This window comes from Rutidosis leptorrhynchoides, unplaced genomic scaffold (assembly GCF_046630445.1).
Source record: "Rutidosis leptorrhynchoides isolate AG116_Rl617_1_P2 unplaced genomic scaffold, CSIRO_AGI_Rlap_v1 contig26, whole genome shotgun sequence".
In the NCBI taxonomy this organism is placed as follows: Eukaryota; Viridiplantae; Streptophyta; class Magnoliopsida; order Asterales; family Asteraceae; genus Rutidosis; species Rutidosis leptorrhynchoides.
In genome coordinates, this window is record NW_027266507.1 from 23,575 (window position 1) to 39,800 (window position 16,226).

Consider the following 16,226-nt stretch of genomic DNA (forward strand, 5'->3'; position numbering starts at 1 on the left):
GTGAATCTATGGATAATTAGAGACTAGATTACATCAAAAAGTTCAAACACAAAGCATTTGGTAACAAGTTGAACATTGTAGCCATAAAAGTTTTACATCGGCAAAGAAACACAAGCTGCATTTACCATTCGATCATTATTTTTTACCCTCCTCCATCCATCTCGAAATTTTTTGGCGAAGTGCAAGTTCATAATACTTGGCAAACATTTCTTTAGCTTCTTCCTTCCTATCAAACAAAGTATATATTATACCCTGACAATAGTAAGGCCTTATATCACCAGGATCTTCCATTGACAATTGTCTATAACTCTTCAATGCCTCCTCCGCATTCTTCCGCAAGAAGTGTATCTGTGCCATTATCAACCTCACATCCATCGCTTCCTTCACCTTGTTCTCCTCCTCATTGGCCATAGTCAATGCTTCCTCTAACCTCCTCACAACAGCCGCCTCTGCCACTCCGTCGAAGGTCAAATCAGTATCCAACCATGATTCTAGCGAAAAAGGCTTCAAGGCGAGCATTTCGTCATACAGTTGGCGAGCTACTTTAGTTTGACCGACGTTCAACAACCTGACCATTAAGATTTTCCATTCGGGTGCATCACGCAGCACAGCATAGTGAATGAATATTTCAAAGTCCCCATAGCTGCTTCAACGTCACCAGATTCGAGAAGTTGATTTATAAGACAGTTCAACTTCTCGAAGGCAGAGTCGACGAATTCCGACAAGAAAGGATCAACCTTGTCTTCTTTCTCTTGCTTTTCCTCCATAACTTCTGGAGACAATGCCATTGCCGGAAGCCGTGATCGGGGAAAACCACCGATCATGAAAGCTGAAACTGCGACAAAGACAGCCGCATTACAGATGGACTTGAAGGTCCGATCGAATTCGGGTCGGGTTCGATTATCCGTTGGTGGGTTGTTGTTTTTACTGTGACTAGAAGAAGACAAAGCTTTGACCTTTAAAGGGTAGAACTTGAAACAAACAAGTGAAGATGGAGTGTTTGATGTGGTTATGAGATTGGTGAAAGAAAGGGTAGTCGCTAAAGCTGAGGACTTGAACTTGATGATCATGATGTTTGTCGATTGATTGAAATGTGGGAATTGTTTATAGTGAACTGACAACATCCACCCACCTACTACACAATTTTTCTCGCATTCTCATTTGTTTCTATTCTAGTAATTGATTAAACTAATGCTTTGAGACCTAAGTGCTAGCCAACGGATACTTAACTTTAAATGCTCCTTACCAAGTTTCTTGTGTCTCAAGATAACAGAATGGCAACTGGCGAGCAGATTATTTGTCTCTAAATCCTACCCATAATCCGAATCCAAAGGCATCAATCCCAGCTAAATGGTCTCCTCCATCAGTTGGCTCTTTCAAAATCAAATGCGATGGAGCGGTTTTCTCCTCTACGCATAAGATCGGATTAGGAGCAGTTATCAGAGATTCAAATAGAGTGGTCCTTATCCTTTGCAGCGAGTCACTTTTTGTAGATGGAATTCCTGAATCCGGACGTCCTCCTCTTGGATACTATGGCATTATCAATGGAGATGCAGCTGGCTTTTAAGTCTTGGATGCCAATCAGTGATTTTTGAATCTGACTCTAAGAAACTTTTGGATGTCATCCACAACCCGGATTCACGTTTTCTATCTATTCGGTTTCCATGTATTTTGTAAACTGTAAATTTTCGTTATCGGTAGGAGAGGAAATTGCCTAGCTCATCCGTTAGCAGATCGAAAACGCAATGAGAAAGGAAATCTATCTCTGAAATTACTCAATGTAGCTCGTACCCATTTGGAATGAAATTTCAGGCTATTTCAAAGTATATTGTTTGGAGTTATTTTATTTTTAATTTACTATGAAGCAATGAAAATACAATAGCATGAAACTGAAGGTATTTCTCTTGCTTTTCCTCCATAACTTCTGCGGAAAATGCCATTGCCGGAAGCCTTGAACGGGGGAAAACCATCGATCATGAAAGCTGCAACTGCCACAAAGACAGCCGCATTGCAGATGGACTTGAAAGTCCGATCAAATCCAGGTCGGATTCGAATATCAGTTGTGGGTTGTTGTTCCCAGTGTGATTAGAAGAAAAAGCTTTCACCTTTAAGAAACCACAATTGAGGATGCTGAAGGATTGGTTTTGAGATTGGTGAAATAAGGGGTAGAACTAGAAGCTAAAGCTGATGACTTGAACTTGATGATCATGCTGTTTGTTGATTGATTGATTGATTGACTGTTTCAGAACATTACAGGTTTTTGGAATCAGGAGATTCTTAATAGTGAGCTGTTGTTAAAGTAGGAAAATGAACATTACATTACACCACCATCTACCTAGTACACATTTTTTCTTGCTTTATCTCATTGGATTCTTTTTCTAATTGATAAATATATAAAGGCACGAAATAAACATTTTGAATATTTAAAGCAATAATAATACAATACTCAGAAGTCCGGTGAACTTCTTCATGAAAGGTATGTGCCTCTTCACGTTCACGAATAAGATGCAAGTGTAAAAATTCTTAAATTTAGAAATCGATCATGGTTTGCTAATCATGGATTTATGTGTCAATGTAGTGGAAACTCGAAAGAAACCGACCGATGATAGGCTAAACCACCTGAATAATCATTGACATTAGTTCAAACAGCTCGAATAATAGTATGTCACGAAATGCTTTTTAACAGATACTATAGTCTACAAACTTCATCTGAAACCTCACAAAAAGAGGGTTTATTCAGTATAGACTGTGGACAAAACAACGTGAAGTAAGAATTTATTCCTCAAATTCAGTTTCTTCCTCTTTTGTTTTTCCACTTCTAATCATTTATGAAAATTAGCATCACATCTAAAACTCATACTGATGAATGAACAAGATACCGAAATGAAAACATAGCAATTTCTAGCCATAAGCTTACATAAGTTGCAGAACTCTGAGAACTCCATAACGTTTGATAAGCTTTAAAACAATAATTTTCTCGTTAATTACAACAAGATAAATCAAACATAGCAATTTCTAGCCTTATGGCTCATCACAACAAGATAAAGGTAATGAAAGCAAAGAACCACCAGAAACACAAGTCGCATTCAAAATCATTCTTTTTTACCTTCCATCCTTCTCTTAAATTTTTGGTGGAGTGCAAATACACAATACTTGACAAATATTTCTTTAGCTTCTTCCTCCCTGTCAAACAAAGTGTATATTATACCCTGACAATAGTAAGTCCTTATATCAGAAGGATCTTCAATCTCCAATTGTCGATAACTCTCCAATGCCTCTTCCACATTCTTCCGCAAGAAACGTACGTGTGCCATTATCAACCTTACATCTCTAGCTTCCTTCACTTTGTTCTCCTCCTCGTTGACCAAAGTCAACGCCTCCTCTAACCTCCTCATAACCCCCGCCTTTGCTACTTGGTCGAATGTAAAATCAGTATCCGACCATGATTCAACCGAAAAAGGCTTCAGGGAGAGCATTTCTTCATACAGTTGGCGAGCTAATTCAGTTTGACCAACGTTCAACAGCCTGGCCATTACGTTTTTCCATTCGGGTGCATCTGGTGGCATAGAGAAGAAACGTTTCAAAGGTTTCATAGCTCCTTCAGCGTCACCAGATTCTAGATGTCGCTTCATAAGAGAGTTCATCTGCTCAAAGGCAGAGTCCATAAATCCCGACAGCAAAGGATCATTCCTGGCTTCTGTTCGTGAACTCTCTTTCTCTTGTTGCTTTTCCTCCATAACTTCTTCTGGGGGCAATGCCATTGCCGGAAGCTGTGATCGGGGGAAACCATCTATCATGAAAGCTGTAAGTGCAACAAAGACAACCGCATTGCAGATGGATTTGAAAGTCCGATGATCATCCGTTGGTGGGTTGTTTTTTCCAGTGCGACTAGAAGAAGACAAAGCTCTGACCTTTAAAGGGTTGAACTTCAAACGAACAAGTGAAGATGGTGGATTTGTTGTGGTTCCGATTTTGAGATTGGTGAAAGAAGGGATAGTAGCTAAAGCTGAGGACTCTTTCATTATCATGTTGTTTGTTGACTAGGATTTTGGAATCTGGGGATTCTTTATAGTGTGAGCTGAGCTCAGCTGTTGTTAAAGTAGGAAAATGAACATGTGCACCAGCATCCACCCACTACACAACTTTTCTTGCTTTTACATTGGATTCTTTTTCTAATTGATTAGTAAAATATAAGGGCGTGGTGCACGAAATAAACATTTTAAATTCCTAAAGCAATAACAATACAATACTCAGAAGTCTGGTGAACTTTATGGATGGAAGGTATGAGCCACTTCACGTTCACGAATAAGATGCAAGAGTAAAAATTCTGGAATTAAATTCAAAAATCGACCACGAATAAACCACATGAATAAACTTGACATGAATTCAATAGCTCGAATGATAGTATGCACGAAATGGTTTTTAACAGATACTAGTCTACAAAATTCATCTGAAACCTCACACAAAGAAGGTTTATTCAGTATAGACGATGTGCACAAAGCAACATGAAATAAGAATTTATTCCTCTTTTGTTTTTCCACTTCTAATCACTTATGGAAATTTAACATCACATCTAAAACTCATAATGATGAATGAACAAGATACCGAAATGAAAGTGTCTAAAGGCTAAGAATTACTGGCCTCTGCCATTCGATCATTATTTAGTCATCACCGGAAAACCGAATCCCAAAATCCATTACTCAGTTGCCTTCATTGGTAATGTTCTCCAACCTTCATCTTTGGCAATCTTTGGCAATGGTGTACTCCTCATATGTGCAAGTTCATAATACTTGGCAAACATTTCTTTAGCTTCTTTATTCATATCACGCAAGCTGTATATCATAGCCTGACAATAATACGGTCTGTAATCAGCAGGATCTTCCATTGCCAATTGTCGATAACTCGCCAATGCCTCCTCTACATCATCCTGAAAGAATTTTATCTGTGCCATTATCAATCTCGCTTCCCTGGTTTCATCCACGCTGTTCTCCTCCTTGGCCAAAGTCAACGCCTCCTCTAACCTCTTCAAAACAGCCTCTTCCTCACCACACAAGTCCATCAACAAGGCATTCTCGAATGATGCTTCAAACGACAAAGGTTTCGAGGCAGCAGGAATTTCTTCGAACAGTTTGCGTGCGTCTTCAGTTCGACCCATTTCGGTCAACATTTTTGACATTACCAACTTCCACTCCAATGCGTCTATTTCCCCCATCCGCTTTAAAATGTTAAAAGCCTCCATAGCTTCACCTTCTTCCAGCTTTTGCTTCATGATAGAGCTCAGTATCCCAATGTTTGACACCGCAAATTCTGACACAGACGACAAATGCCCAACACTGCCATTGTCTTGTATTCGTGAACTCTCTAAATCTCCCTCAAGCTCCTCTTTCTGTTCCTCCAAAACCGCCGGGGACTCCGCCATCGCCGGAAGCCGTGATCGGGGAAAACCATCGATCATAAAAGCTGTAACGGCGACAAAGACAGCTGTATTGCATAATGACTTGAAGACCCGATCAAAACCGGGTCGGGGATCATCATTTGGTGGTGGGTTTTTGTGATTATCACTGTGATTAGAAGATAAAGCTTTGAGCTTTAAGGTCTCAAGCTTGAAACGAACAAGTGAAGATGGTGAGTTTGTTGATGAGGTTGTAGGATTGAGATTGATGAAAGAAGAAGGTGTACCCAAAGCTGAGGAATTGAGGATCATGGTGTGTGTAGATTGATCGAGTTAGGTTTTCGAATTTTGGGGATTTTTCTTTTATTTGGATTTGTTGTTGAACAAGAGGGAAATTTTAGGTAGGAAATGAACTCAGGACCGGTAGTATGGGTGTAATTGACTACTTGAAAAGTAAAAGGACCAATAAAAATCTTAATTTAAATCAAAGGACTAATATTACTGTTTTTTCTGAATAACTGATAGTATGACTTGGTTATCGAGTGAGCTAAAACGATCCACGTGTCAAATATTAAATGGTTCATGTGATATTTCTTCTCTGCATGAAAAATCCAGTTCAGATAAGGCACCGAAAGAAGTAAAAATTTACAGAGAATGAGAAGAGAAGCTTAATCATCATCATCTTCTATGGCCATTTGTAGTTCTCCAGAATGGTCAGTAGCTTCCATTAACAGTTGCAGAAAACCTCAATTACACTTTTCCAGTTTAACTTCATCATGCAAAACATTTCACTTTGTTTCAATGCCATGCTTCAACTTCAGAGGCTTTCATGTCAACTCCTCTACTGGATGTTCATCCCCAATCTTAGAAGAGGCAAGAATTAGCTCCTACCACCACCAACAACAACATCCCCATGATCCAATTCGATCCCAATTTTCAAGGGTCTGATGAAAAATCGAATCTTGACAAGTTGAATGAGCTCTTATGTGGATTGCTCCAAGTTCCCGAGACTCAAGACCTAGCTTGTGATTACTACTTAAAAGCGAAGCAAAACCCTAATTTCGTGCCGGAGAAATCGACGATCCAGCATTTTTCAAGGTACTTGATTTGGTCGAAAAAATGGGGTTTAATTTTATCGGTTTGTGATGATTTTACGAGGTACAATGTATTTCCTGATAGTTTTACTTGTTCAAGATTGGTTGGTAGTTGCATTAAAGCTAGGAAATTCAAGATTGTAGAGAAATTACTTGAATCATTCAAATCCCATGATGAAGTTTCAGTTTCGGCATTTGATTCTGCTATCAAAGGCTATAACAAGCTGCATATGTATAACAGGACAATTATTGTGTATCAGAATATGAAATCTTCTGGGATCATGCCTGATCCTGGTTCTTATACTCAGATTATGGAAGCTTTTCACAGAGTCGGCGAAACAGATAATGTCGTCTCGATTTTTCACGAATTCGAAAGTAGAAAGATTGATTTGGCGCCATACTCCGCTCAGGTGTACAAAGTTTTGTTGGATGCATTGGGGAAATCGGGCCAAGTTTTTGCAGCCCTTGAGTATTTTAGGGGAATGACTAAAAATGGCCTTTTAGCAAACTGTTCGTTGTATTCTTCTTTGATATGCTCTTTTGCGAGGTTACGAGAAGTTAAGATGGTTGAGGAGCTTTTCAAAGAAGCAGAAGAGAAAAGGATGTTAAGAGATCCAGAGGATGTTTCAGAAAGTTGTATTAATGTATGTAGAAGAAAATTTAGTTGAGAAAACGCTTGAAATCGTCAAAGTAATGAAGAATGCTAAACTAAAAGTCTCTGATTGCATTTTTTGTGCTATTATCAATGGATTTTCGAAAAGAAGAGGATTCTTGGCTGCTGTCAATGTTTATGAAGATATGGTTTCGCAGGGAATTGTTCCTGGTCAAGTCACTTATGCATCCATTATCAATGCTTATTGCCGAGTAGGTCTACATTCAAAAGCAGAGATGACATTTTCTGAGATGCAAAAGAGGGGATTCGATAAATGTGTCGTAGCATACTCGAACATTATCGCAATGTACGGAAAACTAGGCAGATTACGAGATGCGATGAAGCTCGTTGCCAGAATGAAAGAAAAAGGAATTAAGCCGAATGTATGGATTTACAATTCTCTAATGGATATGCACGGACGTGTAAAGAATATTAAGCAAGTGGAAAAGATATGGAAAGAAATGAAAAGACGAAAGGTGGCACCCGATAAAGTTAGTTATACTAGTGTGATAAACGCTTACAACAAGGCAGGATTATTCGAGGCGTGCATGAGATTTTACCGCGAATACAGGTTGAATGGAGGCATGATCGATATAGCCTTGGCTGGAATCATGGTTGGCGTGTTCTCGAAGATAAGTCAGATTGATGAGCTTGTGAAGCTTTTACAGGATATGAGATCGGAAGGGACGAAAATGGACGGAAGGCTTTATAAATCGGCTATGAGTGCTTTGAGGGATGCTGGATTACAAGTGCAAGCGAAATGGTTGCAGGAAAGCTTCGGGGAAAAATAGGACGGTTAAATGGTAAAAATGGATAGATAGAGACTACTGTGATTTTTTTTTAGATGAATGGAAGGTAAATATGTTGACGACGGTGTTAGCCTGTAAAGGTTGTAAGACAGTGCAGGATGATGCTATGCTCTGGTCATGTGTATAATTTTTAGTCAATGTATTATATCATACCATCAATCTCTTGATTGAGGGGAAGTACAGTGAATGGTTTTGAACTTTTGGTAATTGTTATTATCACAGCAATACAAATTTCATGGAAATGATTCAATACAAATTTCAAGGAAATGATTTAGATAACAAGTCAGTAATTCTTCCATTTAGCAAGTACTTTTTTCTATTGACATACACATGACATAGTTAAGTATGTTCATTTAATTTAATCCATACTTTATGCCACCATAGCTTAAAAAAAGAGAGCCAACTTTAAACATAGTAAATATAGTCTTGAAGGGAAAAACATTTTCAAAAAACTGGACATCACGTGACAAATAAAATTTTGAAGTTATTGGATCAAAACATTGGTGACTATGATAAGTGACCGAGAAACCCAAGTATGCACATGGCGTGGAGCGTGGTTCGAGTTTATTTTGTGCATAAGGTTTGAGCAAAGGGTAGCATAAACATCCAAAATTTTTTAAAGATAAATAATTTGGTTGTTCACCAAATAGCATTTGAAATGGTGATTGGATTTTTAAAAGTGGGTTTGGAAGACGATTAATGAGATAGACAGCATAATGACACGCAAAAGACCAAAATACTGATGGAAGAGACGCCTCATGTTGAATTGTTTTTGCTGTTTCGATAATATGTCGATGACGACGTTCAGCAAGTGCAACTCTCTGAGGTGTGCAAGGAGGACTGAAACGATGTTCAATTCCATTGGAACTGAGATATGGATCAAGACTTTTATATTCACCGCCACCATCAGCATAAAGCGATAAAATTTTGGTATTAAAATGTTTTTCCATCAACGGATTAATTTTTTTGAGATCTCTGTCACCTCACTTTTATTTTTTAAAGTATATAACCAGATATGTCGAGTATACTGATCAACAAAAATACAATAGTAACGTTTTTTATCAAGAGATAAAACTGGAGAAGGACCCCATAAATCACTAAAAAGAAGTTGCAAAGGCATAGTACTTGATAAGGTAAATGTTTGAAAAGGTTGCCGATGGGCTTTATTTGACGAACAAGAATTACAAAAGTGAAATTTGTCACGTGCTGAAAATGGCAGCGAGAATTTATTTAAAACATAATTCAAAACTCGAGCTTGAGGGTGACCCAATTGACGATGCCAAGTTTCTACAAGAATGGTAGATGATGTTTGATAAGTTTGCGGAGTTCGTGTCGGAGGTGATTGAAGCCACTCATACAGTCCATATATTATTCAAGTCGTGTATTATGGTGTTCAAGTTTTCAAATAGTTCACCCAAAAATGATCAAGAAAAAATTCAACAGAGGTTAAATTATCTTGGCAGAATTTGGAGACAAAAATCAAGTTTCATTTAATGTGAAGGGCACAAAGACTACAAAAGATATATGAGGGCCCAAAATCCGTGACGAAGGCAAAGATAACTAAATTTTTCGCAATGAGTATAAACTAAATTCTCAAAAAACAAACGTTCCGCAAGGAGGTCATAAACTGAAATCAAATTCGCAATGAGTATAAAATAAATTTGTCCCAAATAAAATTCTCTAAAACGAGATTAAACTAAAATTGTCCCAAACAAATTCTCTCCTAAGTATGAGAATAAACTACTCCAAATTCTTAGGCTAAACGTTGGGGACATCTTTGAACTACGTTATGACTTGATTCTTCTTAAAGAAAATACGTAGGCAACTCAAATATTTTGAGTATAGTCACAAAACAAAACAAAACAAACAAAAATACGTCTTGTTCATCGAAGAAAGAAGAAGCTCAACATGTTTGGAAAAAAGTTGAAGGTCGGAAACATCAAGGATTTCAAGACTAAGTCGCTTAATACTTCATTAAATTTGTATAAGCAACCAAGTCTTGAAAGGGGCATCTGTAGGCATCGAAATTTTGTCAACCAATGAGAATATGACACGTCATGCTAGGTTGATAATTAGGCTCAGGGCACATCACAAAAATTGTAGCCCTAACTCTTAGGGTTCCGATGCCACAAGAATCGAGTCAATAGGAAATCTGGAGCTCAAGATATGATCGTCATACGAACAAAGGTTAACGTGTGAATAAGGACGAAAATAGACAGAATAAAAAGTTAAGGACCTAAGCGGAAGAAAGCAAAATAACTCAATATTGTTGACGTGTATTGAAGAGGAAAAATAAAAATAAAAATATTCATGTTCTAAAAAAATGACAACATAATAAAAAATGACAACATAATGTCGTCATGATGTCGTCAAAGTGTCCCCATAATATAAAAAAATGAAAGAAAACATTGAGATATAATTGCATTATGGAAAGAAGTGGGTTGCACACAAATATACATGGAAATAAACGATTAAAGCAGAAGTGATACTATCTTCGGAGGTAGGAAACGAGCTGATAGTAGCTCCGGAGCTAGGAAACGTGCTACACCTAGTTCTGAAGCTAGGAAGACGTGCAATTGTTTCTAAAAACATAAGAGAATGTCGACATTGTGTGAGCATCAAGTCTAAGGGGAAAAAAGAAAGTATACATTCACTCATTCATGACCCCCAGCCTTCTCAACACTATAAATAGGGGGGTCTCCTCCTTATAATTCAACACAGAAAATTAGGAGAAGAATCTTTGGGCAAGAAGCTAAAGCAAGAAGACGTTGTCACTCTGTCGGAGTTCCACCGCCCGCATATAGCACAAAGACACAAGCGAAGAAAGTTCCATAACGAAGAAGACGACGAAGAAGACGAAAATTAGCTAGCGAAGATCAAAGGAATGAATAGTCGTTTGTATCCCATCATTTTATTAAATTAAATTTATATATTAAAATTTTAATAAAATGTGTTTCATTTATCGTATATTCCGGATATTCCGCTTTGTGTTTTTATTCGTATTTATATTTTTATAGCAAAATTGTTCCGACAATGGCACTCACATCAAAATGCAAGTAAAGTCTTTGATCAAGACATGGGATTCTTATCCTCACAAAATGAAGTTCCGATGAAAGAAAAAGTTCCTACGAAGGAATTGTACCTCAACTTGAAGTCATCGGATACTCGAGTATCTGAATACAATAAATGGATGGATAAAGTTGGACATGGGATGCCATATATATCATTTTGGATATAATTATACCATTTCTCTGCCAGAAATATATGATATTTTCTTTATGTAATTTGAGACGGAAGGAGTAGTTTTGATGACGGAAAAACAGAAGAGGTACGTAAAAATCATGTGTTGACCAATCAAACAGTTTTCTCCCAATATAGCTAGCTACATGTATAAATAAAGTTGTAGATTTTGGCATTTGTAAGTTATTTCTTTGGTCGTATCATAAGATAGAAACTCGCAACGTTGTAATAACTTGTTCGATTAGGGGTGAGGCTTTTACGGTAGCATGTGAGACTATCTCTATCTATATATGACACTATGGGCAGTATATATAAATCCTAGATCAATATATATAAGAAGTGATCAAGAGATCACTTCATCAGTTCATGGCTCATTTGCGTGCGTTCATTCGTTTGTAAAATTAGTATGACCGGCTCACATTTTAATGCATCATATATCTTCGTCGACATATAACATTTTCAATCTATTCAAACATGATAATTGATTTTCTTGACTAAGATAAATCAAGTAACCTAGTAAAATGGATCAAAACCAAAACTTGCCATGCCACACTCCCCTCCTAATTTTCTTGTTTCATACTTCAATTTGTATAAGGCAAAATTACTTCTGTTTTGATTATTTGGTTTTACTGATTAGTCATTCAATATTTAGTTTTTTAGGTGCTGATCAACGAATCAATGCAAACTTTATTTACATTTTTCTTATTAATTTTTTCAGTTTTATTATAATGATATATATAGATGTAGTAATATCTAACCCATTTTATTGTACAAATATCACAAAACAGAAAGAAAATTAAATTGCAGTTTTGCACTAGTAAGTACCTTTGCTATAATTTGTTGTTTTTCACTTCCAAAGTTTACCCATTTTAACATCTTTGAATTGCAAACATGAAAACGAATGTCATTTATTCTTTCAATATATGGAAACAATTAGTAGTACAGTAGTATTTTTATAACGAATTCTTCTTTCATACTTGCCTTACTAATCCTAATCCTAGTTATTGTTACTCTTTCCTCGTACGCACACATCTACATCTACATGATTGTGTCATATTAACGGTTGGCTGCACCATGATTCCATGAAGATAAAAGTAATTAACGATACATGTAAAGAGTATTGAAATTGCACCAAAACGTAACAAAAAAAGTTTACAAATAGAGGTGATCGAAACAACATATATACGCAATCTTCTCCTTCTTATATATAGACAATAACAAGACTTTTAAATTTTAAATTTATTCTAATTAAAATTAAATTATTAAATCAACATCCGATATATGACGTTTTATTAACGAATAGTAATTTGACACATGTATTTTAGAACTTTGAATTTAATTAGATTTCAAGTTACAATGTCAATGATATTATTTTTTTTCCTATTCTAATTAGAAAATCAAAACACAATAATAACATAATGATTCCTAAAAAAATTCTACCAATTATTTTTTCCTAATATAATAATTTTATTCATAATAATTTTTCTATTTATTATTTAAAAAATTATTCCTTATAAAATTCATATTTTTTTTTTCTATTCCTAATTAAAAAGGACACATCTTCTTTTTCCTATTCAAATGGACATATTATGTAAAAATTATTCCTAATTAAATTATAGTATATATTATTTTTTTTCTAATTTTTCATTAAACTATTATTCTTCATAAAAATCGGTTAAATTTTTTTTTTCAATTCTTAATTAAAATGACCATATATTATTTTTCAAATAATATGAATAACAAAATTGATCAGATGAAATTATAAATTTTATTATAAAATTAAATCTTGATATATAAATTTTACTTTTTGTTATATTTATTTTTTTTTAAAAAAAAATAAATTTTAATTTAATAAGATTATAGATTATGAAATCAAATCAAAATAATTATAACTGATATAAGTTAAAATAATTTTTTTTATAAAATATTTTATATAAATTTAATAATGTTTAATGAAAATAATTATTATGTAATTTTGTATATGATATATATTTAAATTAGTTCGGACTGTTTTGTGTTTGTTGTAATTTATATTTAGGCAACTCAATCTGTTTTGAGTTTGGCCACACCGCTCCTAGACATGTCCACGATCCGATTCGGTACGATTTCAATTCAAAATTGAGGGCTCACGTTTCTCATATTTATACAACCAACCGAAACCATAAATATTTCTTTAAAGTGGGTGGTTTCGTTTCGATTCTATATAATTTTTGAAACAGTTAGACTCTGTTTGTTTATGTTTTTCAAACAGTTATTTTTAAAAATAACTTTCATATATTTTCTATTTTCACAACTTTTAAAAAATAATTATATCCAACTTCTCATTTTTTTTATAAAAAATAAAAAATTAAATATAAATATTTTTTAAAAATTATAAAAATAAAAAATATATAATAATTATTTTTCAAAAATAATCGTTTGAAAAACATAAATAAATAAACGGAGCCTAAGAAAGAACTATAAAAAGTTAATTTCGATTCAGTTTCAAAAACAGAACTGCATTGATCGACTCGGTTCGTTTCCGATTTGGTCACACCTATATACATACGCACGCCTATTTAATATGGTTGGGAGTTGGGAAGAAAAGTTAATGTTTAGCCCAGAAAATGCAAAACCCACAATTCTACATGGACCTCGTCGGTTCGTTTTTACTATTATTTTCTTTCTAATTCCCTATCATCTCTCTCATTTATGTTAGTGTTTGAGAAGTTACTGTTACTCTCTCGCCGTACCACCCCACGGCCTCACCACCGGCGGCGGCCTCATCTCGGTCGGTCCCGCTCCTCCGCCGGTATTTCTTCATTTTCATCCTTCCGATCATCTTCCGACGCCTTGCCTCTCTCCTCTTCTGCCACCGACACCTCCTCCGCCGCGGCTTCCACCATGCTGTCCGGATTCAGCTCGCGCGGCCGCACCTTAATCTCCGTCGTCGCCATTATCGTATGCTGTTTCTTTCTCTATCACGCCACCGTCTCTGAGCGTTTCAATTCCTCCACTGTTTCCTTGTTCGATTCATTCCTTCAGGTTAATGTGATACTCGTTCTCTTGATTAACTTAGAAGCTTACTTTATTTGCATAGTTGTTTGTCTAGTGATCGCAATTGCTCAAAACTCTAACCTGAAATAGAATGCAATTGAGCTGAAATGGAGTGTGCGAACAGTTACGGAGATCATTGAACTCAGCTGCTATTGGCTTGCTCTTCGTCATAAATTTGGAACGAAACCTTATTAATTCTACAATCTTCCAGCATGTTTGATCCAATTAACTCTTTAAATTTCCATAATAGTTCCAGTAAATCAATCCTGTTTGATTAGCATTTACTTCTCATTAATTTAGAATTCTAATTCAGTGAGTTGGGAACTAGATCGATACTGAGAGTTCTGCTTTTAAAGTAAGAAGTGTGTACTGAATTTTTCTCTCGATCATCTTGGAGGTTTATGGTATTATTTTAATACAGTAGTAGTGTATGGTATTTTAATAATAAAAAATTAGTGATTAAAAAATCTTACAGGTTTATGTGGGCACATTTTCTCCTTTGAAACATGATTATTAATAGATTATTTAACCTTTTTCTCGGTATTGCGTGCTGTTGTGCTGGTAACTTTGCTCCTTTAGTTTTGTTTATAACTTAAAAAATTCATTTATTTGCAGGAGAATGAGGAATCCAAGCTGGATAGAGTTTTGAAAAGTGCAGCAATGAAAAGCAGAACTGTTATTCTAACAACTTTGAATGAAGCATGGGCCACTCAGAATTCAGTCATAGATCTCTTCCTTGAGAGCTTTAGAAATGGAGTAGGCACCCGTAAGCTTTTGAAGCACTTAGTAATTATTGCACTAGATGAGAAGGCTTACAATCGGTGTCTGTTGGTACATTCTCATTGCTATGCTCTTGTCACTGAGGGTGTTGATTTTAATAAGGAAGCATACTTTATGACCCCTAGCTACTTAAAGATGATGTGGAGAAGGATTGATTTACTTCGCTCTGTTCTTGAGATGGGATACAATTTTGTTTTTACGGTAATTCCCTTCTATCTTTTCTTTCTGCTGAATCATTATTACTCAAATTTATTAGGAGGTGGTTTTGTTTGATACTGGTCTGTTTTACTACTCAATGCTCATGTAGTTTGATAAAAAAAACTTAATAGAAAGTCTTTTATTTGAAAATCCATAATTGTATTTTTCACTTATATGGATATTGCTATCTGTTTATGGTTTTGTTGGTTCCTTCTCCAGGATGCTGATATCATGTGGTTTAGAGATCCATTCCCGCGGTTTTATGACGATGCAGATTTTCAAATTGCTTGTGATCAATTTCTAGGGGACCCTGATGAGATACTCAACAGACCAAATGGAGGGTTTAACTATGTAAAATCCAATAACCGTACTATAGAATTTTACAAGTTCTGGTATTTCTCCCGGGAGACATACCCTGAATACCATGACCAGGATGTCTTTAACAGGATAAAGTATGATCCTTTTATCGACGATATTGGACTGACGATTAAATTTTTGGATACCACTTACTTTGGTGGGCTTTGTGAACCCAGCAAAGATTTGAATTTAGTTTGTACAATGCATGCAAATTGCTGCTTTGGTCTGGAAAGCAAGCTTATTGACCTTAGAGTTATGCTTGAGGACTGGAAAACCTTCAAATCTTGGCCACTGAGTTTGAAAAGGTCATTGATGTATTCGTGGAATGTCCCGCAAAATTGCAGGTAAGATTGTTTCTTTTACCTTGGATTTTATAATTTGAGTTGTCTTTCAAATATTGTTAATTTATTATCATTATTCCAAACTTTGCTTAATGTTTTTGTTAATTTTTTGTTCTAGCCTTTCGGCTCGTGTTCATTACGATTCCAAGGGGGAGATTATTCAACAGGCACCAGCAGGTTCAGAGTCAAGACCACCTTCCATGTCGTATAGCAAAAACCATAACATTTCTATTAACTTCGGCTAAATCTCTGATTCCGGTTTATGGAAATTCTAATAGCGTGCCTGCAAATTGTCAAAGACTTTGGGCGGGCAGCACATGTTTTCCA

At 35.7% G+C, this 16,226-nt stretch overlaps 5 protein-coding genes across 5 annotated transcripts; 2 read left to right on the forward strand and 3 right to left on the reverse strand.

Moving 5' to 3' along the window:
- Positions 1 to 135: 135 nt before the first annotated feature.
- LOC139882344 (protein SLOW GREEN 1, chloroplastic-like) lies at positions 136 to 576 on the reverse strand. The gene has a single exon (XM_071866679.1). It carries the CDS (start codon positions 574 to 576, stop codon positions 136 to 138), a length of 441 nt encoding a protein of 146 aa, XP_071722780.1.
- Positions 577 to 3,092: 2,516 nt separating this feature from the next.
- LOC139882345 (protein SLOW GREEN 1, chloroplastic-like) lies at positions 3,093 to 4,022 on the reverse strand. The gene has a single exon (XM_071866680.1). The coding sequence runs from the start codon at positions 4,020 to 4,022 to the stop codon at positions 3,093 to 3,095; it is 930 nt and encodes a 309-aa protein (XP_071722781.1).
- Positions 4,023 to 4,696: 674 nt separating this feature from the next.
- Positions 4,697 to 5,704, reverse strand: LOC139882346 (protein SLOW GREEN 1, chloroplastic-like). The gene has a single exon (XM_071866681.1). The coding sequence runs from the start codon at positions 5,702 to 5,704 to the stop codon at positions 4,697 to 4,699; it is 1,008 nt and encodes a 335-aa protein (XP_071722782.1).
- A 601-nt stretch (positions 5,705 to 6,305) lies between these two features.
- On the forward strand, positions 6,306 to 7,929 carry LOC139882347 (pentatricopeptide repeat-containing protein At5g13770, chloroplastic-like). Its single transcript, XM_071866682.1, is given in 2 exon segments — positions 6,306 to 7,106; positions 7,108 to 7,929. Coding segments are annotated over 2 exon segments (1,623 nt in total).
- A 5,949-nt stretch (positions 7,930 to 13,878) lies between these two features.
- LOC139882348 (uncharacterized protein At4g15970) lies at positions 13,879 to 15,906 on the forward strand. Its single transcript, XM_071866683.1, has 3 exons — positions 13,879 to 14,211; positions 14,839 to 15,204; positions 15,421 to 15,906. Exons 1-3 carry the CDS (start codon positions 13,879 to 13,881, stop codon positions 15,904 to 15,906), a joined length of 1,185 nt encoding a protein of 394 aa, XP_071722784.1.
- Positions 15,907 to 16,226: the final 320 nt, after the last annotated feature.